The sequence below is a fragment of the Triticum urartu genome, chromosome 5A (assembly GCF_056163025.1).
Source record: "Triticum urartu cultivar PI428250 chromosome 5A, HENAU_Tu73, whole genome shotgun sequence".
Lineage (NCBI taxonomy): Eukaryota > Viridiplantae > Streptophyta > Magnoliopsida > Poales > Poaceae > Triticum > Triticum urartu.
The window spans coordinates 668,026,922-668,054,711 of NC_141877.1; the positions used below are offsets into that span (position 1 = coordinate 668,026,922).

A 27,790-nucleotide genomic window follows, 5' to 3' on the forward strand; every position below is an offset into this window, starting at 1 on the left:
GAAGGGCAAGAATTCCATCATGGATCCGTCGGCCCTTCAGGAAGGCGGACTGAAGGGGGTGAGCAATCCTTTCTGCCACCGGTGATAAACGAGTGGCACAAACCTTTGCAAAGATTCGCTCCAACACGTTGATTACCGTGATCGGTCGGAATTGGCGGATATCCGTCGCCCCAACTACTTTGGGGATCAGGGATATGACACCGAAGTTAATCCTAGCCATGTCCAAGGTTCCAATATAAAACTCGTGGAACATGGGCATAATGATCGGGTGCAAGATCTCCCAGAATTTCTGAAAGAAGACTACCGGAAGGCCATCCGGCCCCGGGGCCGAGCAGGCTTTCATAGAAGCAATTGCCCGTCCCACCTCCTCAGGAGAGAAAGGGAGAGTAAGCTCCGCATTCTCCGCATCGGAGACCTGCTCTGCAGGCGGCCAGAAGTCAGCGCAGAGGGAGACGCCTCCACGTGGCTCAGCCGAGAAAAACTCCTTATAAAAGGAGTAAATATGGGTGGAGATGTCCTCTGGGCTTTCCAGAAGGACATCCCCATCCCAGAGAAAAGGGATAGCACACTTTCGCCTGCGGCCATTAGCAATCGCCTGAAAATAGGCAGTGTTCGCATCCCCCTTAAGGAGCTAGTTCAAGCCCCCACGCCGCTGCCGGAAGAGCTCCTCGCTCTTGTAGATGTCCATGAGCGAGGCCTCGAGGCCGTATCTCCTAAGCCAGTCGTCAGGAGACAGGCCCTGCCTATCAGTAAGGTCATCCAAAACCTTAATCTGATCCAGCAGGGTCCCCTTACGGGATCGCAGCTCAGCACCAAGGTTCGCCCCCAGCCCTTCATGGCCTGATGAGACAATTTAGCACAGTGATGCCACACATCCATAGCACAAAACACACGGGGCGGGGATGCGATCGCCTCTAGCCAGCAGTCGCGCACCAACTCAAAGAAGCCCGGCTGCTCCAGCCAAAAAGTCTCAAAGCGGAAACGGCGGGTCCTAGGGGGAGACACATCGCCCGACGAGAAAAGCAAGGGGGTATGGTTGGAGCCAATCCGAGTGACCGCCTTGAGAGAGCACAATGGGAACATCACTTCCCACTGAGCCGACACAAATACCCGATCCAAAACACTCCGGATGGGGTCCGCCTGCTTATTCGTCCACGTGAACCTAGCCCCTACGCGGGCTATCTCACGGAGCACAAGGTCCGCAATGCAGTCGTTAAATAGACGCATGCGGACCCGATCAACATTAGGCGAGCTTTTATCAGAAGCCCATCTAATGAGGTTGAAGTCCCCGGCCACCACGACCGGGGTGGTGCACCTCTCTACCTTATTTTTAAGCTCAGCGAGGAATACGGCAGAGCGAGCATGGTCCGCAGGACCATAAACAAAAATCACCTCCCAACTGAAGTGAACTCGTCGGTCAGTGACAGACATGCTCAGGAAGAACTCCCCTCGGTCCATATTGTCGACCGAGAAAGCATCCTCCCTGACCCCGAGCAAGATGCCTCCAGATTGACCCGTAGCGGGCAGCCACTGCCAGGCAAACTGGTGGCGGGAGAGCCCCTGGGGCTCATGCATACTAAAGTCCTGACGAATCGTCTCCTGAAGTCCCACAATGTCAATCTCTTCCTGTCGCAAATATTCGATGAGCTGCCGCCGCCTACCAGAGAGGCCGAAGCCCCTAATGTTCCAACATAGGAGCTTCATTTAATAACCTCAGTGTAATCCCTAGGCCCCGCAAGCGGGGCCGAGCTAGCCCGCCCGTCAATCGCGGGTCGGTGGGATGCCTTCACTGAGCGTCCACGTCGCCCCCGTGTAGGGGGGCGGCGGAAGTCTCCGGCCCGAGGGAAGCGGACCTGGAACTAGACCCACACACCTCTATCCGGTGTTTAGTGGGGTTGAGACGTGTGGGAGGGGGCGCCCTCGCAAAGCCCTCACCGAGGGGGGAACTGCAAGGGGCGTCTCCGCCCCAGTCTCCATAGGGGGCGCCTCACCAGCCCTGGTCTCTCTATGACCAGGGTCAGTGTGCGCCGGGGTGCTGGGTTCACCACGCGCAGCACAAGAACGGGCTTCAGCCAACGCCCCATCGAGCCTCTCCTTGGCGCAAATAGCAGAAATCTGCTCAAGAATGAGCCCCTTCTCGCCACAAAACACAATGCCACTATCGGTGGCCACCTCTGCCAGGTGAGACAACGGAGCGAAACCAAGCACAGAAAACTGAGAACCAGAACTAGAAGGAACAGAGGGGATGGATGGGGTACCTGAGGACAGGTCGCGAGCTGCAGCCCGCATGGCGGCCTTCTCCGAGATCGTCGGGACGCGGCCATCCAGGATGACCCGGGACTGGCTGAGCATCGCACTCTGACGCGCAGCCACCAGCGGAGAGGACCCACCCCGAAGCTTGGAGCCGGCCGCGGTAGGGGTCACAGCGGCCAGGTCCAAGGGCGGAGGCGGCTCCAGGTCCGGGGCCCCCAAGGCAAGGGAAGGGGGGGACCCTGGCGAACGCGAGTAGCAGACCACCCCCGGCGAGCGCGGCGATGACGAGGGGCGCACCTCCATCCCCACACTCACCACGTCCTCCTCCACGACCTTTGGGTCAGCCACCTGGGTCACAACAGGGGAAGGGACGGCCACAGCCACAAACCCACCCCCTGACGCCACCTGAGAGGCCGTTCCAGCAGGACCAGAAGAACCACCAACAGTAGAAACCGGGCTACGCCGCCCAGCAGACGGAGCCGGGGGAATCACATCATCATCATCATCCCCCTCACAAGAAGAGCTCCCATCGGACGAGCCCCCACCCCCACCCTGCCCTTCATCCAAGCGCGGCACAGTGGCTGCGGGGGCCGGCCCAAGCAAATCCTCAGGAACCGGAGACTCGAGCTCGAAGGTCAGGCGCTTCCCCTTAGTGCCGAAGTAGAAGACCAGGGACAGACCGTCAATCTCTGCCGGAGCAGGGCACAGGATCTCAATGCGGGCTGGACCATCATCCTTAAAAGACGCCAAGTCGGCGGTCACCAGCTTGCCCACCGGCTCAGAGATCACCTTGAGAATGTGCGCAAGCTTGCCACCCCGCGGTGCCGACCTGCCACCTCGAGGCAAGCCGTAGACAAGAACCCACACCCTCTCCAGAGGAGGCACAGGATCAGGCTCCGCAGCAGCTGCACAAACGGAGATCAGGAGCTTGTTGATGGGACACCGGATGACATCATGGGAACACACGCGAAGCAGCTCAGCAGAGGGGAAGGGGACCGAGAAGACGAGGGGAGCCGTCTCAGTCACCTCCCAAGTGAAGTCGGAGTCGCGGAAGTCGCCGATGTATGCGGCGAGCTCGGCCTGGATGAGGGCGGCCAAGATCACCACCCCAGACGGCAAGTCCTGCTCGGGGGCAAGAGTGACCGTCGCCAAGACCGGTCTAACCGCCTCCTCCTCAATCTCAGCATCCACATAGTAGAAACCACCCCCCTCAGTCCTGTACCCAAGGTAAGCAAGGGTCGTGGGGCATCGGGGAGGGGCCTCACACTTCGAGCGGAAATGCCCCGCGCAGCCACAGTTGATGCACATCGTCTCCTCGCGAGTCCTGGGGCGGCCAACTCGCGGGGTCTGCTCAGGAGCCACTAGCTCCGAAGCACCAGCCGGAGTGGGACACGCGGCCATCCCAGGGGTCTTCTTCTTCTTGTGCTTCTTCTTCTTCTTTGACTGAATAGCGGCACCAGGCGCCTCAACAGAGCGGCGAGCAGGAGAGGCCCTCGCGGTCACAGAGTCGCCCCTCCTCCCTGACTGGCCGCCGTCCCGGTCAGAGCGGCGATCCACCCAGTGCCCAGGATCGGGGGAGCGGGAATCATGAGCCGAGACAGCCCGGCGCTCACGAGATGCACGGGCAGAGTCATCCGCAGGCCGCCCACGACGCCAATCGCCATCCGACGCCCGCGGAGAAGGCACCCGCGGCGCCGGCCGCCCCGGCTCCAGAACAGCCCGCGCTCGGTCGGCAGCAGGGGGCCGGGTCTGCAGCTCCTCCTGCAGATCCGCCTCGCGAGCAAGGTCCTCATCACGGCGACGCCCATCATCACCATTGGCGCGACGGCGAGCAGCATCCTGGCGTCGCAGGTCGCCCGGGGACCCCGGCAGCGGTAGCCGGGCATCCCGAGATGGGTCGCGGGGGGGGGGGGGGGGGAGGGCGGCGCAGAGAAGTTCCGGCGTAGGTCGCCGAGGCCCGAGCCGGCCGGACGTCGGAGCGCGAGGAGGACGCCTGGTCCAGAGGCCTCTTCGGCCGCGGCAATCCGTCGCCGGCGTCCCTGGTCATGAGGGCCTCCAGGTAGGACCGGGGGCAGGGCGGGGGGATGGGGAGCGACGACCGCGGCGAGGACGGAGACGGGCCGGCGGCGGAGACCAAGGCGGCCGGAACGGCGGGAGCGCAGGGGGAAGGCGGCGGCTGCGAGGTAACAGGGAGGAGGAGACGAGCGCACCGTCCAGCCCTAGCGACATCTAAACAGGTCGCAGGCCATCCGTGCGACACGTCTCCAGCGCCACGCTGGATCCACACCCAACGGGACGGGTCCGCGTGGGACAGCAACTAGGCCCGGTTGGCACGGTCAATAACGGCCTGGGACTGGACAGCCGTGCAGCGGGCCGCCGGGTCAGCCCAGATGGCGCTCCGAGAGGAACCAGGCCCAGAACGGCGCAGGCCCTCCCACGCTCCCCCGGGCCGGCCCACCATGCGAGCGCTAGCTGGCCCATGTAGGAGCACGACCCGATCCGGACCCGACCAGGGGGCAAACCCCTCCCGCAGCGCTGCCGGCGCCATCGCCGGAGCGGCCTTCCTGGACCCCGCACCAGACCCGGCAGAGCTACCAGGCTCCGCCAGGACCAGGCGACGGTCGGAGACGGCGGCCACCACGACCACAGGAACCGGCAGATCCGCACGGGACGCCGGCCCAGATAGGGGCGGGCGAGCCACGGGACGCGCCGCCGGCGGCCGCAAGGGGCGGGGACGGCCGGAGAGGCGGCGAGGACTGACGCGCCCGGGCCGGGCCGCCACCCAGAAGTCTCCGAAGAGCGGCGGAGCCAGCTTCACCGGACGCTCGACCGGTCCGACGTCCATGGCCTCCTTGTCCGCGAGATCTGCCCAGGAGAACGCCGACGACGCGAAGGACAGGGACGGCCCTGAAGGAAATATGCCCTAGAGGCAATAATAAAGTTATTATTTATTTCCTTATATCATGATAAATGTTTATTATTCATGCTAGAATTGTATTAACCGGAAACATAATACATGTGTGAATACATAGACAAAAAAGAGTGTCACTAGTATGCCTCTACTTGACTAGCTCATTAATCAAAGATGGTTATGTTTCCTAACCATGAACAAAGAGTTGTTATTTGATTAACGAGGTCACATCATTAGTTGAATGATCTGATTGACATGACCCATTCCATTAGCTTAGAACCCGATCGTTTAGTATGTTGCTATTGCTTTCTTCATGACTTATACATGTTCCTATAACTATGAGATTATGCAACTCCCGTTTACCGGAGGAACACTTTGGGTACTACCAAACGTCACAACGTAACTGGGTGATTATAAAGGAGTACAACAGGTGTCTCCAAAGGTACATGTTGGGTTGGCGTCTTTCGAGATTAGGTTTTGTCACTCCGATTGTTGGAGAGGTATCTCTGGGGCCCTCTCGGTAATACACATCACATAAGCCTTGCAAGCATTGTAACTAAGATTTTAGTTGTGAGATGATGTATTACGGAACGAGTAAAGAGACTTGCCGGTAACGAGATTGAACTAGGTATTGGATACCGACGATCGAATCTTGGGCAAGTAACATACCGATGACAAAGGGAACAACGTATGTTGTTATGCGGTCTGACCGATAAAGATCTTCGTAAAATATGTAGGAGCCAATATGGGCATCCAGGTCCCGCTATTGGTTATTGACCGGAGACGTGTCTCAGTCATGTCTACATTGTTCTCGAACCCGTAGGGTCCGCACGCTTAACGTTACGATGACAGTTATGTTATGAGTTTATGCATTTTGATGTACCGAAGGTTGTTCAGAGTCCCGGATGTGATCGTGGACATGACGAGGAGTCTCGAAATGGTCGAGACGTAAAGATTGATATATTGGAAGCCTATGTTTGGATATTGGAAGTGTTCCGGGTGAAATCTGGATTTTACCGGAGTACCGGGAGGTTACCGGAACCCCCGGGAGCCATATGGGCCTTAATGGGCTTTAGTGGAAAGGAGAAAGGGGCAGCCCAAGGTGGCTGCGCACCTCCCCCCTCCCCTAGTCCTATTAGGACTAGGAGAAGGTGGCCGGCCCCCCTCTCCCTCTTTTCCCCTCGGGGAATCCTAGTCCAACTAGGATTGGGGGGGAGTCCTACTCCCGGAAGGAGTAGGACTCCTCCTGCGCCCTCCTCCTGGCCGGCGCCCCCCTCCCCCTTGGCTCCTTTATATACTGAGGCAGAGGCACCCCAGAAACACACAAGTTGATCCACGTGATCTATTCCTTAGCCGTGTGCGGTGCCCCCAGCCACCATAGTCCTCGATAATACTGTAGCGGAGTTTAGGCGAAGCCCTGCTGTTGTAGTACATCAAGATCGTCACCACGCCGTCGTGCTGACGGAACTCTTCCCCGACACTTTGCTGGATCGGAGTCCGGGGATCGTCATCGAGCTGAACGTGTGCTCGAACTCGGAGGTGCCGTAGTTTCGGTGCTTGATCGGTTGGATCGTGAAGACGTACGACTACTTCCTCTACGTTGCGTCAACGCTTCCGCGGTCGGTCTGCGTGGGTACGTAGACAACACTCTCCCCTCTCGTTGCTATGCATCACATGATCTTGCGTGCGCGTAGGAATTTTTTTGAAATTACTACGAAACCCAACAGTGGCATCCGAGCCTAGGTTATTTATGTTGATGTTATATGCACGAGTAGAACACAAGTGAGTTGTGGGCGATATAAGTCATACTGCCTACCAGCATGTCATACTTTGGTTCGGCGGTATTGTTGGACGAGACGACCCGGACCAACCTTACGCGTACGCTTACGCGAGACCGGTTCCCCCGACGTGCTTTGCACACAGGTGGCTTGTGGGCGACTGTCTCTCCAACTTTAGTTGAACCAAGTATGGCTACGCCCAGTCCTTGCGAAGGTTAAAACGGAGTCTATTTGACAAACTATCGTTGTGGTTTTGATGCGTAGGTGAGATTGGTTCTTACTTAAGCCCGTAGCAGCCACGTAAAACTTGCAACAACAAAGTAGAGGACGTCTAACTTGTTTTTGCAGGGCATGTTGTGATGTGATATGGTCAAGGCATGATGCTGAATTTTATTGTATGAGATGATCATGTTTTGTAACTGAGTTATCGGCAACTGGCAGGAGCCATATGGTTGTCGCTTTATTGTATGCAATGAAATCGCGATGTAATGCTTTACTTTATTACTAAGCGGTAGTGATAGTCGTGGAAGCATAAGATTGGCGAGACGACAACGATGCTACGATGGAGATCAAGGTGTCACGCCGGTGACGATGGTGATCATAACGGTGCTTCGGAGATGGAGATCACAAGCACAAGATGATGATGGCCATATCATATCACTTATATTGATTGCATGTGATGTTTATCCTTTTATGCATCTTATCTTGCTTTGATTGACGGTAGCATTATAAGATGATCTCTCACTAAATTATCAAGATGTGTTCTCCCTGAGTATGCACCGTTGCCAAAGTTCGTCGTGCCCAGACACCACGTGATGATCGGGTGTGATAAGATCTACGTCCATCTACAACGGGTGCAAGCCAGTTTTGCACACGCAGAATACTTAGGTTAAACTTGACGAGCCTAGCATATGCAGATATGGCCTCGGAACACGTAGACCGAAAGGTCGAGCGTGAATCATATAGTAGATATGATCAACATAACGATGTTCACCATTGAAAACTACTCCATCTCACGTGATGATCGGTTATGGTTTAGTTGATTTGGATCACGTAATCACTTAGAAGATTAGAGGGATGTCTATCTAAGTGGGAGTTCTTAAGTAATTTGATTAATTGAACTTAAACTTATCATGAACTTAGTACCTGATAGTATCTTGCTTGTTTATGTTGATTGTAGATAGATGGCTCGTGCTATTGTTCCGTTGAATTTTAATGCGTTCCTTGAGAAAGCAAAGTTGAAAGATGATGGTAGCAATTACACGGACTGGGTCCGTAACTTGAGGATTATCCTCATTGCTGCTCAGAAGAATTACGTCCTGGAAGCACCGCTGGGTGCCAGGCCTGCTGCTGGAGCAACACCAGATGTTATGAACATCTGGCAGAGCAAAGCTGATGACTACTCGATAGTTTAGTGTGCCATGCTTTACGGCTTAGAATCGGGACTTCAACGACATTTTGAACGTCATGGAGCATATGAGATGTTCCAGGAGTTGAAGTTAATATTTCAAGCAAATGCCCGGATTGAGAGATATGAAGTCTCCAATATGTTCTATAGCTGCAAGATGGAGGAGAACAGTTCTGTCAGTGAGCATATACTCAAAATGTCTGGGTATAATAATCACTTGATTCAGATGGGAGTTAATCTTCCAGATGATTGCGTCATTGACAGAATTCTCCAATCACTGCCACCAAGCTACAAGAGCTTCGTGATGAACTATAATATGCAAGGGATGAACAAGACTATTCCCGAGCTCTTCGCAATGCTGAAAGCTGCGGAGGTAGAAATCAAGAAGGAGCATCAAGTGTTGATGGTTAACAAGACCACTAGTTTCAAGAAAAAGGACAAAGGGAAGAAGAAGGGGAACTTCAAGAAGAACGGCAAACAAGTTGCTGCTCAGGAGAAGAAACCCAAGTCTGGACCTAAGCCTGAAACTGAGTGCTTCTACTGCAAGCAGATTGGTCACTGGAAGCGGAACTGCCCCAAGTATTTGGCGGATAAGAAGGATGGCAAGGTGATCAAAGGTATATGTGATATACATGTTATTGATGTGTACCTTACTAGAGCTCGCAGTAGCACCTGGGTATTTGATACTGGTTCTGTTGCTAATATTTGCAACTCAAAACAGGGACTACGGAATAAGCGGGCACTGGCAAAGGACGAGGTGACGATGCGCGTGGGAAACGGTTCCAAAGTCGATGTGATCGCGGTCGGCACGCTACCTCTACATCTACCTTCGGGATTATTATTAGACCTAAATAATTGTTATTTGGTGCCAGCGTTGAGCATGAACATTATATCTGGATCTTGTTTAATGCGAGACGGTTATTCATTTAAATCAGAGAATAATGGTTGTTCTATTTATATGAGTAATATCTTTTATGGTCATGCACCTTTGAAGAGTGGTCTATTTTTGATGAATCTCGATAGTAGTGATACACATATTCATAATGTTGAAGCCAAAAGATGCAGAGTTGATAATGAAAGTGCAACTTATTTGTGGCACTGTCGTTTAGGTCATATCGGTGTAAAGCGCATGAAGAAACTCCATACTGATGGACTTTTGGAACCACTTGATTATGAATCACTTGGTACTTGCGAACCGTGCCTCATGGGCAAGATGACTAAAACACCGTTCTCCGGTACTATGGAGAGAGCAACAGATTTGTTGGAAATCATACATACCGATGTATGTGGTCCGATGAATATTGAGGCTCGTGGCGGATATCGTTATTTTCTCACATTCACAGATGACTTAAGCAGATATGGGTATATCTACTTAATGAGACATAAGTCTGAAACATTTGAAAAGTTCAAAGAATTTCAGAGTGAAGTTGAAAATCATCGTAACAAGAAAATAAAATTTCTACGATCTGATCGTGGAGGAAATATTTGAGTTACGAGTTTGGTGTATATTTAAAAAATTGTGGAATAGTTTCGCAACTCACGCCACCCGGAACACCACAGCGTAATGGTGTGTCCGAACGTCGTAATCGTACTTTACTAGATATGGTGCGATCTATGATGTCTCTTACTGATTTACCGCTATCGTTTTGGGGTTATGCTTTAGAGACGGCCACAATCACGTTAAATAGGGCACCATCAAAATCCGTTGAGACGACACCTTATGAACTGTGGTTTGGCAAGAAACCAAAGTTGTCGTTTCTTAAAGTTTGGGGCTGCGATGCTTATGTGAAAAAGCTTCAACCTGATAAGCTCGAACCCAAATCGGAGAAATGTGTCTTCATAGGATACCCAAAGGAGACTGTTGGGTACACCTTCTATCACAGATCCGAAGGCAGGACATTCGTTGCTAAGAATGGATCCTTTCTAGAGGAGTTTCTCTCGAAAGAAGTGAGTGGGAGGAAAGTAGAACTTGACGAGGTAACTGTACCTGCTCCCTTATTGGAAAATAGTACATCACAGAAAACTGTTTCTGCGACATCTATACCAATTAGTGAGGAAGCTAATGATGTTGATCATGAAACTTCAGGTCAAGATACTACTGAACCTCGTAGATCGACCAGAGCGAGATCCGCACCAGAGTGGTACGGTAATCTTGTTCTGGAAGTCATGCTATTAGATCATGATGAACCTACGAACTATGAAGAAGCGATGGTGAGCCCAGATTTCGCAAAGTGGCTTGAAACCATGAAATCTGAGATGGGATCCATGTATGAGAACAAAGTATGGACTTTGGTTGACTTGCCCGATGATCGGCAAGCGATTGAGAATAAATGGATCTTCAAGAAGAAGACTGACGCTGATGGTGATGTTACTGTCTACAAGGCTCGACTTGTCGCAAAAGGTTTTCGACAAGTTCAAGGGGTTGACTACGATGAGACCTTCTCACCCGTAGCGATGCTTAAGTCTGTCCGAATCATGTTAGCAATTGCCGCATTTTATGATTATGAAATTTGGCAGATGGATGTCAAAACTGCATTCCTGAATGGATTTCTGGAAGAAGAGTTGTATATGATGCAACCGGAAGGTTTTGTCGATCCAAAGGGAGCTAACAAAGTGTGCAAGCTCCAGCGATCCATTTATGGACTGGTGCAAGCCTCTCGGAGTTGGAATAAACGCTTTGATAGTGTGATCAAAGCATTTGGTTTTATACAGACTTTCGGAGAAGCCTGTATTTACAAGAAAGTGAGTGGGAGCTCTGTAGCATTTCTGATACTATATGTGGATGACATATTGCTGATTGGAAATGATATAGAATTTCTGGATAGCATAAAGGGATACTTGAATAAGAGTTTTTTAATGAAAGACCTCGGTGAAGCTGCTTACATATTAGGCATTAAGATCTATAGAGATAGATCAAGATGCTTAATTGGACTTTCACAAAGCACATACCTTGACAAGATTTTGAAGAAGTTCAAAATGGATCAAGCAAAGAAAGGGTTCTTGCCTGTGTTACAAGGTGTGAAGTTGAGTCAGACTCAATGCCCGACCACTGCAGAAGATAGAGAGAAAATGAAAGATGTTCCCTATGCTTCAGCCATAGGCTCTATCATGTATGCAATGCTGTGTACCAGACCTGATGTGTGCCTTGCTATAAGTTTAGCAGGGAGGTACCAAAGTAATCCAGGAGTGGATCACTGGACAGCGGTCAAGAACATCCTGAAATACCTGAAAAGGGCTAAGGATATGTTTCTCGTATATGGAGGTGACAAAGAGCTCACCATAAAAGGTTACGTTGATGCAAGCTTTGACACTGATCCGGACGATTCTAAATCGCAAACTGGATACGTGTTTACATTAAACGGTGGAGCTGTTAGTTGGTGCAGTTCTAAACAAAGCGTCGTAGCGGGATCTACATGTGAAGTGGAGTACATAGCTGCTTCGGAAACAGCAAATGAAGGAGTCTGGATGAAGGAGTTCATATCCGATCTAGGTGTCATACCTAGTGCATCGGGACCAATGAAAATCTTTTGTGACAATACTGGTGCAATTGCCTTGGCAAAGGAATCCAGATTTCACAAAAGGACCAAGCACATCAAGAGATGCTTCAATTCCATCCGGGATCTAGTCCAGGTGGGAGACATAGAGATTTGCAAGATACATACGGATCTGAATGTTGCAGACCCGTTGACTAAGCCTCTTCCACGAGCAAAACATGATCAGCACCAAAGCTCCATGGGTGTTAGAATCATTATAGTGTAATCTAGATTATTGACTCTAGTGCAAGTGGGAGACTGAAGGAAATATGCCCTAGAGGCAATAATAAAGTTATTATTTATTTCCTTATATCATGATAAATGTTTATTATTCATGCTAGAATTGTATTAACCGGAAACATAATACATGTGTGAGGAATACATAGACAAAAAAGAGTGTCACTAGTATGCCTCTACTTGACTAGCTCGTTAATCAAAGATGGTTATGTTTCCTAACCATGAACAAAGAGTTGTTATTTGATTAACGAGGTCACATCATTAGTTGAATGATCTGATTGACATGACCCATTCCATTAGCTTAGCACCCGATCGTTTAGTATGTTGCTATTGCTTTCTTCATGACTTATACATGTTCCTATAACTATGAGATTATGCAACTCCCGTTTACCGGAGGAACACTTTGGGTACTACCAAACGTCACAACGTAACTGGGTGATTATAAAGGAGTACTACTGGTGTCTCCAAAGGTACATGTTGGGTTGGCGTATTTCGAGATTAGGTTTTGTCACTCCGATTGTCGGAGAGGTATCTCTGGGGCCCTCTCGGTAATACACATCACATAAGCCTTGCAAGCATTGTAACTAAGATGTTAGTTGTGAGATGATGTATTACGGAACGAGTAAAGAGACTTGCCGGTAACGAGATTGAACTAGGTATTGGATACCGACGATCGAATCTCGGGCAAGTAACATACCGATGACAAAGGGAACAACGTATGTTGTTATGCGGTCTGACCGATAAAGATCTTCGTAAAATATGTAGGAGCCAATATGGGCATCCAGGTCCCGCTATTGGTTATTGACCGGAGACGTGTCTCGGTCATGTCTACATTGTTCTCGAACCCGTAGGGTCCGCACGCTTAAGGTTACGATGACAGTTATATTATGAGTTTATGCATTTTGATGTACCGAAGGTTGTTCGGAGTCCCGGATGTGATCATGGACATGACGAGGAGTCTCGAAATGGTCGAGACGTAAAGATTGATATATTGGAAGCCTATGTTTGGATATCGGAAGTCTTCCGGGTGAAATCGGGATTTTACCGGAGTACCGGGAGGTTACCGGAACCCCCCGGGAGCCATATGGGCCTTAATGGGCTTTAGTGGAAAGGAGAAAGGGGCAGCCCAAGGTGGCTGCGCACCTCCCCCCTCCCCTAGTCCTATTAGGACTAGGAGAAGGTGGCCGGCCCCCCTCTCCCTCTTTTCCCCTCGGGGAATCCTAGTCCAACTAGGATTGGGGAGGAGGGGGAGTCCTACTCCCGGAAGGAGTAGGACTCCTCCTGCGCCCTCCTCCTGGCCGGCGCCCCCCTCCCCCTTGGCTCCTTTATATACTGAGGCAGAGGCACCCCAGAAACACACAAGTTGATCCACGTGATCTATTCCTTAGCCGTGTGCGGTGCCCCCAGCCACCATAGTCCTCGATAATACTGTAGCGGAGTTTAGGCGAAGCCCTGCTGCTGTAGTACATCAAGATCGTCACCACGCCGTCGTGCTGACGGAACTCTTCCCCGACACTTTGCTGGATCGGAGTCCGGGGATCGTCATCGAGCTGAACGTGTGCTCGAACTCGGAGGTGCCGTAGTTTCGGTGCTTGATCGGTTGGATCGTGAAGACGTACGACTACTTCCTCTACGTTGCATCAACGCTTCCGCAGTCGGTCTGCATGGGTACGTAGACAACACTCTCCCCTCTCGTTGCTATGCATCACATGATCTTGCGTGTGCGTAGAATTTTTTTTTGAAATTATTACGAAACCCAACAGGCCCCTGGGGAGCAACCACCTCCGGGCATGGCGCAGTCGAGACCGCCGACCCGCCGGCCGCCGGGGCGGCGCCGGCGAGGTCAGCCATGGGCGGCCCGACGGCGAAGTTTGAATCGCCAAGCGGACGTGAGCGCTCCACCGCAGTAAGAATGTTCGAGGATGTGTATCCTAGCATGGGAACAGAGGTGCCGCAACCGTAGCGTAGTCTTACTATTACAATCTGGAGCCGTGAGTGCGGTGCGGCCGCATTTTGGCATCTTGCTTGCCCCTTGTTTTTCTTTTCTTTTTTGACTGAGGGTATTTGCCCAGGCAGCAGCAGCCAGCACCAAACAAGGGCCACTGTACTACAGACTGGACTAGAGAGAGACGAGGAATCCACGCGCGCCCGACCCGGTAGCCGGTTGCTCCTCCGCTTGCATTGGGCCAGCTAGCCAGCCAGCCAGCCTAGAGAGAAAGAGGTGGGCCGGTTTGAAACGAGGTCGGTGCCTTTTACGCTGGCAGGCATAAAAAAACAATCGCTCAAAAAAAAGGCATATAAAGAAACAATGTTGCGTGCAGGTGAAAGAGTGTGATGCTGTTCCGGCCTGATTGTAGTCTCTTTACTAGAGTCCATAAAGTTTTTCGTCTTGCAGAAAGTGATACCGCGAAGAGATGGACTTACAAATATCATTTCAATTCTTAGTCATAACAGTTATCGTATACTCTCTCCATCCGAAAATACTTATCGGAGAAACGAATCATTTCTCCCACTAGTATCTCCGGGCGGAGGAAGTATTTTCTTGGCTCTTGAATCCAAACCAGTGCAATGAACAGGAACTAAATTAAAGATGTTTAATAAAAACTGCTTCTGCGTGCCAACTGTCAAGGAAGGTTACCTACTGAAGTAGATTCGAGTCCAGTCCAGCACTCCATTATACTCCTATGCGTGTCAAGTGTTAGCATCGCTTAATTTGCAACCCATATTTTTTTTCTTCTGAATGTTGGTAGAAGATGTACCAAATTCATTGATCAGCGAGGGAACACAAGGCACAAAGGCAACCCTTATTTGTTAGGGACGAACAAGGAAGGGGATCGATCTAGTATTTCTCTCGGTGGCAATATATCCAGGATACAATATCGAGTACAAGAATGGATCAAACAGGAAGGATTAGGGTTCGTGCCGCCGACGGTTCCGTGATCCACTGGATGAGCCAGAAGGAGAGGGCGATGCCCTTAAGTAGTAGCCGTCGCTGGGCCGGACCCGTTGTGCCACTCTGGGCCGCAGAAGCGAGTGTTGGCGCGTCGGGTGCGGCTGGGCCGCACCATCTTCTCCTGTGCAGGTGGGGCGGGTCGTCAGCGGTGCTAACATCCCCTCGTCCTTGAGAAGATGCTTGCCCCCAAGCCTCCGCCTGGGGAAATCGAGCCTATGGTGCTTGCTTGTCTTCCCAGGTGATGTTGATCGCTGCGCCTGCCGACCACTGCACCTGGACTTGTTCAATCATGGCGTCATTCTTCTTGCGCCACCTTGATTGCAGCACCTTGACCGGGATCGCTGTGTCGCCCGCACCAGTAGGAAGTGTTGACGCTGCTGTGGTGCCGGCAAGTAGGGCATGCCGGAGTTGGGAGACGTGGAATACCGGATGTACCGTGGCTTGACGCGGCAGCTGGAGTTTGTAGGCGACTTCATTGATCTTGTCAATGATCTTGAACGGTTCGTATAACTTGTAGCTGAGCTTGTGGTTGGCGCGAGGAGCCACTGATGTTTGGATATACGGCTGGAGCTTGAGGAAGACTTGATCGCCAACTTGAAACTGCCGAAAAGAGCGCTTCTTGTTCGCCTGATCTTGCATGATCTGGCGCGCGCGATGGAGTTGTTGTTGTATCAGATCTTGCATGACAGCACGTTCCTCGAGCCATGATTGCAACGCCGGTACCGAAGAAGTTGTTGAAGCAGTGATCCCCCAATGTCTTGGCTCTCTCCCGAACATGGCCTTGAAGGGTGTCATCCCAATGGTTGAGTGGTGGGAAGAGTTATACCAGAATTGCGCCAGGGGCACCCAAAAACTCCATTGCTTTGGGCACGCCTGCACGAAACAGCGAAGATATGTCTCGATGCATTGGTTCACCCGCTCGGTCTGACCGTCAGTTTGAGGATGGTTCGTCGTGCTCATTCGGAGCTCAGTGCCCGCATATTTGAAGAGTTCCTGCCAGAAGTGACTGGTAAAGACTGGATCACGGCCCGACACGATAGCTCCTGGGAATCCGTGAAGCTTGTACAACTGCTGCATGTAAAGGATGGCCACTTTAGCTGATGTGTACGGGTGAGCCAAGGGTAGGAAGTGTGCAAACCAGGTTCTCTTGTCGGCGACCACCAGCAAGCAATTTGTACCGTCCTGACTGTGGTAGTCCATCCACAAAGTCCATGGTAATCATATCTCAGGACTCCTTTTGGTATAGGTAATGGCATAAGTAGGCCCGATGACGCCGTGCGATCCGGTTTGGCTTGTTGGCAGACCGTGCAGCATCGCACGTACTCCTGGATGTGTGCTTTCATTTTCGGCCAAGCAAACAGTCTGCGAACTCGGCGGTATGTCACAGGGAATCCGGAGTGACCTCCCATGGGGCTGTCGTGGAAAGCTGTGATTATGTGTTGTTGCATAGCCGTGGTCCCACCGAGCCAGATGCGGCCCCTGAATCGAATGAGTCCATTCTGGATTTGGAATCGTCCCTTGGGATCTTCCCGTACGGCCAGCTGCTCTAGAAGCCGTTGCGCCTACGGATTTGTGTTGTAGCTGTTGATGATATCTTCGAGCCACGCGGGTTGACATACGCTGAGGGTGTGCAGCACCTCGCCCGTGTTCGCCCGAGATAGTGCGTCAGCTGCAGTGTTCTATGCCCCTTTTTTTGTACTTGATGCTGTACCGAAGTCCCAGGAGCTTAGTGAAAGCTCGCTGTTGCCATAGTGTTGAAAGCCGTTGCTCTGTGAGGTGTGTCAACTGCGCTGATCAGTGAGGATAGTGAACTCAGCGTGTTGCAGGTAGGGGCGCCATTGATCCACGGCCACGATGACTGCCAGATACTCCTTCTCATATGTTGATAGACCCTGGTAACGAGGGCTCAAAGCCTTGCTCATATACGCAATGGGATGGCCCTCTTGCTGAAGAATTGCGCCGATGCCCTTGTCGCAGGCGTCAGTTTCAATTACAAACGGTTTGGCAAAGTTGGGCAGGGCAAGAACTGGGGCTTCAATCAAGTGTTGTTTGAGGAGCTGGAAAGCTGTGTTGGTAGCAGGTGTCCATACAAACGGTGCACCTTTCTTCAGCAGGTTGAACAGCGGTCGAGCGATGATGCCAAAGTTTCGGATGAATCGCCTGTAGTACCCTGCCAGCCCCAAACAACTGCGTACTGTCTTGACATCAGATGGTGTCGACCAGTTGGCCACCACACATATCTTGGCTGGTTCCGTAGATACCCCTTGGCTGCTGATGACATGGCCCAAGTAAGATAATTTGTGCTGACCGAACTCGCATTTGGACCTCTTCACGCGCCATTGATCGCGGCGCAATAGTTGCAGCACCTGGTGGAGGTGGTTGATGTGTTCTCACAGTGTCTTGCTGAAAACTAGGATGTCGTCGAAGAAGAGGAGCACGCACTTGTGATCAACAGGCTTCAGAGTGGTCGTCAGGGCACTGTTGAACGTGGCTGGCCCGCCTGCTAATCCAAATGAAACCACCAGAAACTCATAGTGTCCTGAATGCGTCTGGAAGGCCGTCTTGTACTCTTCGCCTTCGGCGAGACAAATCTGGTGGTAGCCAGATCAGAGGTCTAGCTTGGAGAACCAAGCTGCCCCGTGTAACTCGTCTAGCAGCTCTTCGATGATTGGCACTGGGTACTTGGCGATGTAGGTGATGGCATTCAGATGTCTGTAGTCGATGCAGAGCCGCCAAGTCCCGTCCTTCTTCTTGACTAGAATGGCTGGTGAACAGAAGGGGCTGGTGCTTTTCTGTATAATCCCTTTGCGAAGCAGTTCTTCCACTTGTGCATCTATCTCCTTCGTGTGCTCGGGTTTGTGCCTATACGGTCGGATGTTGACGGGTTGAGCTCCTCGGATGAGTGGAATCTTGTGGTCACAATCACGGCGAGGTGGTAAGCCCTCTGGCTCCTTGAACACGTCCTCAAACTCCTCAAGGACAGCTTGGATGTCAGGTGGGATGGATGTGTCGCTGCTGTCCTCCCTTGCTGTTGCGTAGATCAATGCCATATGGGTGATGGCGCCTGTATTGCATAGTTGCTGAAGTTGGAGAGCGTTGATGAAGACGCACTTGGTGTTGGAAATATGCCCTAGAGGCAATAATAAATTGGTTATTATTATATTTCCTTGTTCATGATAATCGTTTATTATCTATGCTATAATTGTATTGATAGGAAACTCAGATACATGTGTGGATACATAGACAACACCATGTCCCTAGTAAGCCTCTAGTTGACTAGCTCGTTGATCAATAGATGGTTACGGTTTCCTAACCATGGACATTGGATGTCGTTGATAACGGGATCACATCATTAGGAGAATGATGTGATGGACAAGACCCAATCCTAAGCATAGCACTAGATCGTGTAGTTTGTATTCTATAGCTTTTCTAATGTCAAGTATCATTTCCTTAGACCATGAGATTGTGCAACTCCCGGATACCGTAGGAATGCTTTGGGTGTATCAAACGTCACAACGTATCTGGGTGACTATAAAGGTGCATTACAGGTATCTCCGAAAGTGTCTGTTGGGTTGGCACGAATCGAGACTGGGATTTGTCACTCCGTGTAAACGGAGAGGTATCTCTGGGCCCACTCGGTAGGACATCATCATATGCGCAATGTGACCAAAGAGTTGATCACGGGATGATGTGTTACGGAACGAGTAAAGAGACTTGCCGGTAACGAGATTGAACTAGGTATTGGATTCCGACGATCGAATCTCGGGCAAGTAACATACCGATAGACAAAAGGAATTGTATACGGGATTGATTAAGTCCTTGACATCGTGGTTCATCCGATGAGATCATCGTGGAACATGTGGGAGCCAACATGGGTATCCAGATCCCGCTGTTAGTTATTGACCGGAGAACGTCTCGGTCATGTCTGCATGTCTCCCGAACCCGTAGGGTCTACACACTTAAGGTTCGATGACGCTAGGGTTATAAAGGAAGCTTGTATGTGGTTACCGAATGTTGTTCGGAGTCCCGGATGAGACCCCGGACGTCACGAGGAGTTCCGGAATGGTCCGGAGGTAAAGATTTATATATAGGAAGTCCTATTTTGGCCATCGGGACAAGTTTCGGGGTCATCGGTATTGTACCGGGACCACCGGAAGGGTCCCGGGGGCCCACCGGGTGGGGCCACCTATCCCGGAGGGTCCCATGGGCTGAAGTGAGAAGGGATCCAGCCCAAAGTAGGCTGGGGCGCCACTTCCCCTAGGGCCCATGCGCCTAGGGTGAAAGGGAAACCCTAAGGAAGAGTCCCAAGGAGGGAAGGCACCTCCTAGGTGCCTTGGGGGGGAGGGAAACCTCCCCTGGCCGCCGCCCCCTAGGAGATTGGATCTCCTAGGGCTGGCGCACCCCCCCTTGGGCTCCCTATATATAGTGAGGGTAGGAGGGCCTCTTGCAACACCCCTTATGCCTTTGGTGCAGCCCCTCCCTCTCTCCCAAGTTCTTCTCCTCTCCCGTGATGCTTGGCGAAGCCCTGCAGGATTGCCACGCTCCTCCACCACCACCACGCCGTTGTGCTGCTGTTGGATGGAGTCTTCCTCAACCTCTCCCTCTCTCCTTGCTGGATCAAGGCGTGGGAGACGTCACCGGGCTGTACGTGTGTTGAACGCGGAGGTGCCGTGCGTTCGGCACTTGATCATCGGTGATTTGAATCACGACGAGTACGACTCCATCAACCCCGTTCACTTGAACGCTTCTGCTTAGCGATCTACAAGGGTATGTAGATGCACTCTCCTTCCCCTTGTTGCTGGTCTCTCCATAGATAGATCTTGGTGACACGTAGGAAAATTTTGAATTTCTGCTACGTTCCCCAACAGTGGCATCATGAGCTAGGTCTATGCGTAGTTTCTATGCACGAGTAGAACACAAAGTAGTTGTGGGCGTTGATTTTGTTCAATATGCTTGCCGTTACTAGTCTTATCTTGATTCGGCGGCATCGTGGGATGAAGCGGCCTGGACCAACCTTACACGTACTCTTACGTGAGACCGGTTCCACCGACAAACATGCACTAGATGCATAAGGTGGCTGGCGGGTGTCTGTCTCTCCCACTTTAGTCGGATCGGATTCGATGAAAAGGGTCCTTATGAAGGGTAAATAGCAATTGGCATATCACGTTGTGGTTTTTGCGTAGGTAAGAAACGTTCTTGCTAGAAACCCATAGCAGCCACGTAAAACATGCAAACAACAATTAGAGGACGTCTAACTTGTTTTTGCAGGGTATGCTATGTGATGTGATATGGCCAAAAGGATGTGATGAATGATATATGTGATGTATGAGATTGATCATGTTCTTGTAATAGATGATCATGGAGCCCCAAGATGGAGATCAAAGGGGCTATATGATATTGGCCATATCATGTCACTATTATTTGATTGCATGTGATGTTTATCATATTTATACATCTTATTTGCTTAGAACGACGGTAGTAAATAAGATGATCCCTCATTAAAATTTCAAGAAGTGTTCTCCTCTAACTGTGCACCATTGCTACAGTTCGTCGTTTCGAAGCACGCCGTGATGATCGGGTGTGATAGATCCTTACGTTCACATACAACGGGTGTAAGACAGTTTTACACATGCAAAACACTTAGGGTTAACTTGACGAGCCTAGCATGTACAGACATGGCCTCGGAACACAGAAGACCGAAAGGTCGAGCATGAGTCGTATAGAAGATACGATCAACATAAAGATGTTCACCGACGTTGACTAGTCCGTCTCACGTGATGATCGGACACGGCCTAGTTGACTCGGATCATGTAATCACTTAAATGACTAGAGGGATGTCTATCTAAGTGGGAGTTCATAAGATGAACTTAATTATCCTGAACATAGTCAAAAGGATTTTGCAAATTATGTCGTAGCTCGCGCTTTAGTTCTACTGTTTAGTTATGTTCCTAGAGAAAAATTAGTTGAAAGTTGATAGTAGCAATTATGCGGACTAGGTCCGTAAACTGAGGATTGTCCTCATTGCTTCTTAGAAGGCTTATGTCCTTAATGCACCGCTCAGTATGCTGAACCTTGAACGTCGTCTGTGGATGTTGCGAACATCTGACATACACGTTTTGATAACTACGTGATAGTTCAGTTAAACGGTTTAGAGTTGAGGCACCGAAGACGTTTTTGAAACGTCGCAAAACATATAAGATGTTTTGAGGGCTGAAATTGGAATTTCAGGCTCGTGCCCACGTCAAGAGGTATAAGACCTCCGACGATTTTCTTAGCCTGCAAACTAAGGAGAAAAGCTCAATTGTTGTGCTTGTGCTCAGATTGTCTGAGTACAACAATCATTTGAATCAAGTGGGAGTTGATCTTCCAGATAAGATAGTGATGTTTCTCCGAAGTCATTACCACCAAGCTGCTAGAGCTTCGTGATGAACTATAATATATCAGGGACATATATGATGATCCTTGAGATATTCGCAATGTTTGACACCGCGAAAGTAGAAATCAAAAGGGAGCATCAATCGTTGATGGTTAGTAAAACCGCTAGTTTCAAGAAGGGCAAGGGCAAGAAAGGGATACTTCATGGAACAACAATTTAGCTGCTGCTCTAGTGAAGAAACCCAAAGTTGAACCCAAACCCGAGACTATGTGCTTCTGTAATAAGGGGAACAGCCACTGGAGCAGAATTACCCTAGATACTTGGTATATGAGAAGGCTGGCAAGGTCGATAGAAGTATATTGGATATACATTGTGTTGATGTGTACTTTACTAGTACTCCTAGTAGCACTAGGGTATTAGATACCGGTTCGGTTGCTAAGTGTTAGTAACTCGAAATAAAAGCTACGGAATAAACGGAGACTAGCTAAAGGTGAGCTGACGATATGTGTTGGAAGTGTTTCCAGGGTTGATATGATCAAGCATCGCACGCTCCCTCTACCATCGAGATTGGTATTAAAACCTAAATAATTGTTATTTGGTGTTTGCGTTGAGCATAGACATGATTGGATTATGTCTATCGCAATACGGTTATTCATTTAAGGAGAATAATGGTTACTCTGTTTATTTGAACAATACCTTCAATGGTCTTACACCTAAAATAAATGGTTTGTTGAATCTCGATTGTAGTGATACACATGTTCATGCCAAAAGATAGTAATGATAGTACCACCTACTTGTGGCACTGCCACGTAAGTCATATCGGTATAAAATGCATGAAGAAGCTCCATGTTGATGGATCTTTGGGCTCACTCGTTTTTGAAAAGTTTGAGGCATGCGAACCATGTCTATTTGTGTATATGCATGAAGAAACTCCATGCAAATGGACTGTTTGGACTCACTTGATTTTGAATCACTTGAGACATGCAAATCATACCACATGGGCAAGATGACTGAAAGCCCCGGTTTCAGTAAAATGGAACAAGAAAGCAACTTGTTGGAAGTAATACATTTTTGATGTGTGCAGTCCAATGAGTGCTGAGGCATGTAGTGGATATCGTTATGTTCTTACTTCACAGATGATTTGAGTAGATGTTGAGTATATTTACTTGATGAATCACGAGTCTGAATTATTGAAAGGTTCAAGTAATTTCAGGGTGAAGTTGAAAGATCGTCGTGACAAGAGGATAAAGTATCTATGATATGATCATAGAGATGAATATCTGAATTACGAGTTTGGCACAGAATTAAGACATTGTGGAAATTGTTTCACAACTGATACAGCCTGGAACACCATAGTGTGATGGTGTGTCCGAACATCATAACTGCACCCTATTGGATATGATGCATACCATGATGTCTCTTATCGAATTACCACGATAGTTTATGGGTTAGGCATTAGAGACAACCACATTCACTTTAAAAGGGGCACCACGTAATTCCGATGAGATGACACCGTATGAACTATGGTTTAGAGAAACCTAAGCTGTCATTTCTTAAAAGTTTGGGGCTGCGACGCTTATGTGAAAAGTTTCAGGCTGATAAGCTCGAACCCAAAGCGGATAAATGCATCTTCATAGGACACCCAAAACAGTTGGGTATACCTCCTGTCTCAGATCCGAAAGCAATAAGGGATTGTTTCTAGAATCGGGTCCTTTCTCGAGGAAAAGTTTCTCTCGAAAGAATTGAGTGGGAGGATGGTGAAAACTTGATGAGGTTATTGAACCGTTACTTCAACTAGTGTATAGCAGGGCACAAAGAGTTGTTCCTGTGGCACCTACACCAATTGAAGTAGAAGCTTATGATATTGATCATGAGACTTCGGATCAAGTCACTCCCAAACCTCGTGGGATGACAAGGATGCGTACTACTTCAGAGTGGTACGTGATCCTGTCTTGGAAGTCATGTTGCTAGACAACAATGAACCTACGAGCTATGGAGAAGCGATGGTGGGCCTGGATTCCGATAAATGGCTCGAGGCCATAAAATCTGAGAGAGGATCCATGTATGAAAACAAAGTGTAGACTTTGGCAGAACGGCTCGATGGTCGTAATGCTATTGAGTACAGATGGATTTTAAAAGGAAGACGGACAATGATGGTAAATGTCACCATTAAGAAAGCTCGACTTGTCGTTAAGATGTTTTCCGACAAGTTCAAGGAGTTGACTACGATGAGACTTTCTCACTCGTAACGATGCTAAGAGTCTATTGGAATTATATTAGCGATTACTGCATTATTTATAAAATCTTGCAGATAGGATGTCAAAACATTGTTTCCTCAACGATTTTCTTGAGGAAAGGTTGTATGTGATACAACCGGAAGGTTTTGTCAATCCTGAAAGATGCTAATAAGTATGCAAAGCTCCAGCAATCCTTCTGAGGACTGGAGTAAGCATCTCGGAGTTGGAATGAATGCTTTGATGATGATCAAAGATTTTGGGTTTATACAAAGTTTATGAGAAACTTGTATTTCCAAAGAAGTGAGAGGGAGCACTATAGAATTTCTGATGAGTATATGTTGTTGACATATTGTTGATCAGAAATGACGTAGAATTTCTGGAAAGCATATAGGGTTATTTGGAAAGTGATTTTTTCAATGGAAAGCCTGGATTAAGCTACTTGAACATTGAGCATCAAGATCTATAAGGATAGATCAAAACGCTTAATGGTACTTTCAAATGAGCACATACCTTGACATGATCTTGAAGGTGTTCAAGATGGATCAGTCAAAGAAGGGGTTCTTGGCTGAGTTATAAGGTATGAAGTTAAGACTTAAAGCTCGACCACGGCAGAATAGAGAGAAAGGACGAAGGTCGTCCCCTATGCTTAAGACATAGGCTCTACAGTATGCTATGTTGTGTGCCGCACCTGAAGTGTGCCTTGCCATGAGTCAGTCAAGGGGTACCAGAGTGATCCAAGAATGGATCACAAGACAGCGGTCAAAGTTATCCTTAGTAACTAGTGGACTAAGGAATTTTCTCGATTATGGAGGTGGTAAAAGAGTTCGTCGTAAAGGGTTACGCCGATGCAAACTTTGGCACTAATCCAGATTATTCGGGTAGTAAACTGGATTCGTATAGTAGAACAGTTATTTGGAATAGCTCCAAATAGAGCATGATAGCTGCATCTAGGAGATGACATAGAGATTTGTAAAGCACACACGGATCTGAAAGGTTCAGACCCGTTGACTAAAACCTCTCTCACAAGCAACATGATCAAACCTAGAACTCATTGAGTGTTAATCACATAGTGATGTGAGCTAGACTACTGACTCTAGTAAACTCTTGGGTGTTAGTCACATGGTGATGTGACCTGTGAATGTTAATCACATGGCGATGTGAACTAGATTATTGACTCTAGTGCAAGTGGGAGACTGTTGGAAATATGCCCTAGAGGCAATAATAAATTGTTTATTATTATATTTCCTTGTTCATGATAATCGTTTATTATCTATGCTATAATTGTATTGATAGGAAACTCAGATACATGTGTGGATACATAGACAACACCATGTCCCTAGTAAGCCTCTAGTTGACTAGCTCGTTGATCAATAGATGGTTACGGTTTCCTAACCATGGACATTGGATGTCGTTGATAACGGGATCACATCATTAGGAGAATGATGTGATGGACAAGACCCAATCCTAAGCATAGCACTAGATCGTGTAGTTCGTATGCTATAGCTTTTCTAATGTCAAGTATCATTTCCTTAGACCATGAGATTGTGCAACTCCCGGATACCGTAGGAATGCTTTGGGTGTATCAAACGTCACAACGTATCTGGGTGACTATAAAGGTGCATTACAGGTATCTCCGAAAGTGTCTGTTGGGTTGGCACGAATCGAGACTGGGATTTGTCACTCCGTGTAAACGGAGAGGTATCTCTGGGCCCACTCGGTAGGACATCATCATATGCGCAATGTGACCAAAGAGTTGATCACGGGATGATGTGTTACGGAACGAGTAAAGAGACTTGCCGGTAACGAGATTGAACTAGGTATTGGATTCCGACGATCGAATCTCGGGCAAGTAACATACCGATAGACAAAAGGAATTGTATACGGGATTGATTAAGTCCTTGACATCGTGGTTCATCCGATGAGATCATCGTGGAACATGTGGGAGCCAACATGGGTATCCAGATCCCGCTGTTGGTTATTGACCGGAGAACGTCTCGGTCATGTCTGCATGTCTCCCGAACCCGTAGGGTCTACACACTTAAGGTTCGATGACGCTAGGGTTATAAAGGAAGCTTGTATGTGGTTACCGAATGTTTTTCGGAGTCCCGGATGAGATCCCGGACGTCACGAGGAGTTCCGGAATGGTCCGGAGGTAAAGATTTATATATAGGAAGTCCTATTTTGGCCATCGGGACAAGTTTCGGGGTCATCGGTATTGTACCGGGACCACCGGAAGGGTCCCGGGGGCCCACCGGGTGGGGCCACCTATCCCAGAGGGTCCCATGGGCTGAAGTGAGAAGGGATCCAGCCCAAAGTAGGCCGGGGCGCCACTTCCCCTAGGGCCCATGCGCCTAGGGTGAAAGGGAAACCCTAAGGAAGAGTCCCAAGGAGGGAAGGCACCTCCTAGGTGCCTTGGGGGGGAGGGAAACCTCCCCTGGCCGCCGCCCCCTAGGAGATTGGATCTCCTAGGGCTGGCGCACCCCCCCTGGGCTCCCTATATATAGTGAGGGTAGGAGGGCCTCTTGCAACACCCCTTATGCCTTTGGTGCAGCCCCTCCCTCTCTCCCAAGTTCTTCTCCTCTCCCGTGGTGCTTGGCGAAGCCCTGTGGGATTGCCACGCTCCTCCACCACCACCACGCCGTTGTGCTGCTGTTGGATGGAGTCTTCCTCAACCTCTCCCTCTCTCCTTGCTGGATCAAGGCGTGGGAGACGTCACCGGGTTGTACGTGTGTTGAATGCGGAGGTGCCGTGCGTTCGGCACTTGATCATCGGTGATTTGAATCACGACGAGTACGACTCCATCAACCCCGTTCACTTGAACGCTTCCGCTTAGCGATCTACAAGGGTATGTAGATGCACTCTCCTTCCCCTCGTTGCTGGTCTCTCCATAGATAGATCTTGGTGACACGTAGGAAAATTTTGAATTTCTGCTACGTTCCCCAACACTTGGAAGAGGTCGCCTCATGCTCGCGGAGACGGATTGGCCCCATGGGAGAGGGAATTTCGATGAGCTTGGTACGCCAGTCCACGGTCATGGGGCTGTGCTCCTCGAGTTAGTCCATGCCCAAAATCGCATCATAGGTGCCCAGCGCCAGCACTTTCATGTCCGTCGTGAACTGGTGGCCTTGTGAACACCACTGGCATTTTGGCGCGCTAGCGGAGCAGGTGAGGGTTCCTCCGTCCGCCACCCACACCTGATACGCTCGCGGTAGCGGTTGGACGCCTTGGATGGATGCGGCAAGTTGCTCGTTGATGAAGGAAGTGGTGTTGCCGGAGTCCACAAGCATCAGAACTTCACGCCCTTGAATCCACGCGCGAAGTTGGAACGCCTTGGGTGATACGCCTCCCGTCAGAGTGGTCTTGGATATGGCCATCACTACCCCGTCCTGGGCAGCCTCTGGTTGAGTTGGCTCTGTTGTGGAGTCGATGCCGAAGAGCTCCAGAAGCTCCTCGACGACGTGGAGCTGGACCGATGTTGGGCACACATGGTCGGGGCCCCAGCGCTCGCCGCATTTGAAACAGAGGCCGCGCGCCCTACGGTAGTCGCGTAGAGCTTTGATCTTGGAGGTGTCGGCTCGTGCGGCGTCCGTGCCGCGGCGATCCACGGCTGGTGCTGGTGGTGTCGCGCGCAATGGCGGGGGAGGAAGTGGCAGCGGCACGCTGAGCCGATGTGACGCGTCAGGCGGTCGCGCTGGAGTGGGACGCTACGCTTCGGCGTGAGCATTGTCCGCCACCTCATCTTGAAGCAGTGCCAGAGCACACGCCGTGTCCAAGTCCGGTGGTCGCTGGACCATGACCACCGCTCGAATATCCGCCCGTCGTCCTTCCATAAATCGAGTGAGGAAATAAAATGGGTGAATTGAATCTGAGTAAGAACTGAGATGATTAATGATTAATTCAAAGTGTTCAATAAAATCCGCTACTGTGGATGTCTGCTTAACAGTGTAAAACTGGCGGATCAGCAGTTGGTGGCGATCGTGACCGAATCGGGTGGTTAACAGGGCAGTAAAGGAATCCCAATCGAAACTATTGAGTCTCTTTTGGACAGATTGCAACCAAATGGCCGCAGCCCCTGTGAAATTGAGGGCGGCCATGGGAACCCAG

General features: G+C 49.9%; 1 protein-coding gene across 1 annotated transcript; it reads right to left on the reverse strand.

Moving 5' to 3' along the window:
- Positions 1–1,613: 1,613 nt before the first annotated feature.
- LOC147973922 (uncharacterized) lies at positions 1,614–13,971 on the reverse strand. Its single transcript, XM_087524839.1, has 4 exons — positions 13,872–13,971; positions 4,776–5,160; positions 4,226–4,472; positions 1,614–4,092 (listed from the first exon to the last, which is right to left on the reverse strand). Exons 1-4 carry the CDS (start codon positions 13,969–13,971, stop codon positions 1,876–1,878), a joined length of 2,949 nt encoding a protein of 982 aa, XP_087380965.1. The 3' UTR covers positions 1,614–1,875.
- Positions 13,972–27,790: the final 13,819 nt, after the last annotated feature.

Coding starts and splice junctions, on each gene's coding strand:
- LOC147973922 (XM_087524839.1), bottom strand. CDS start 13,971: ATGGCTGACCTCGCCGGCGCCGCCCCGGCGGCCGGCGGGTCGGCGGTC. Junction 5,161..13,871: donor CCAGGGGCCTGTTGGGTTTC/GTAATAATTTCA, acceptor TATTTCCTTCAG/GGCCGTCCCTGTCCTTCGCG. Junction 4,093..4,225: donor CGTCCTCCTCGCGCTCCGAC/GTCCGGCCGGCT, acceptor CTGCGACGCCAG/GATGCTGCTCGCCGTCGCGC.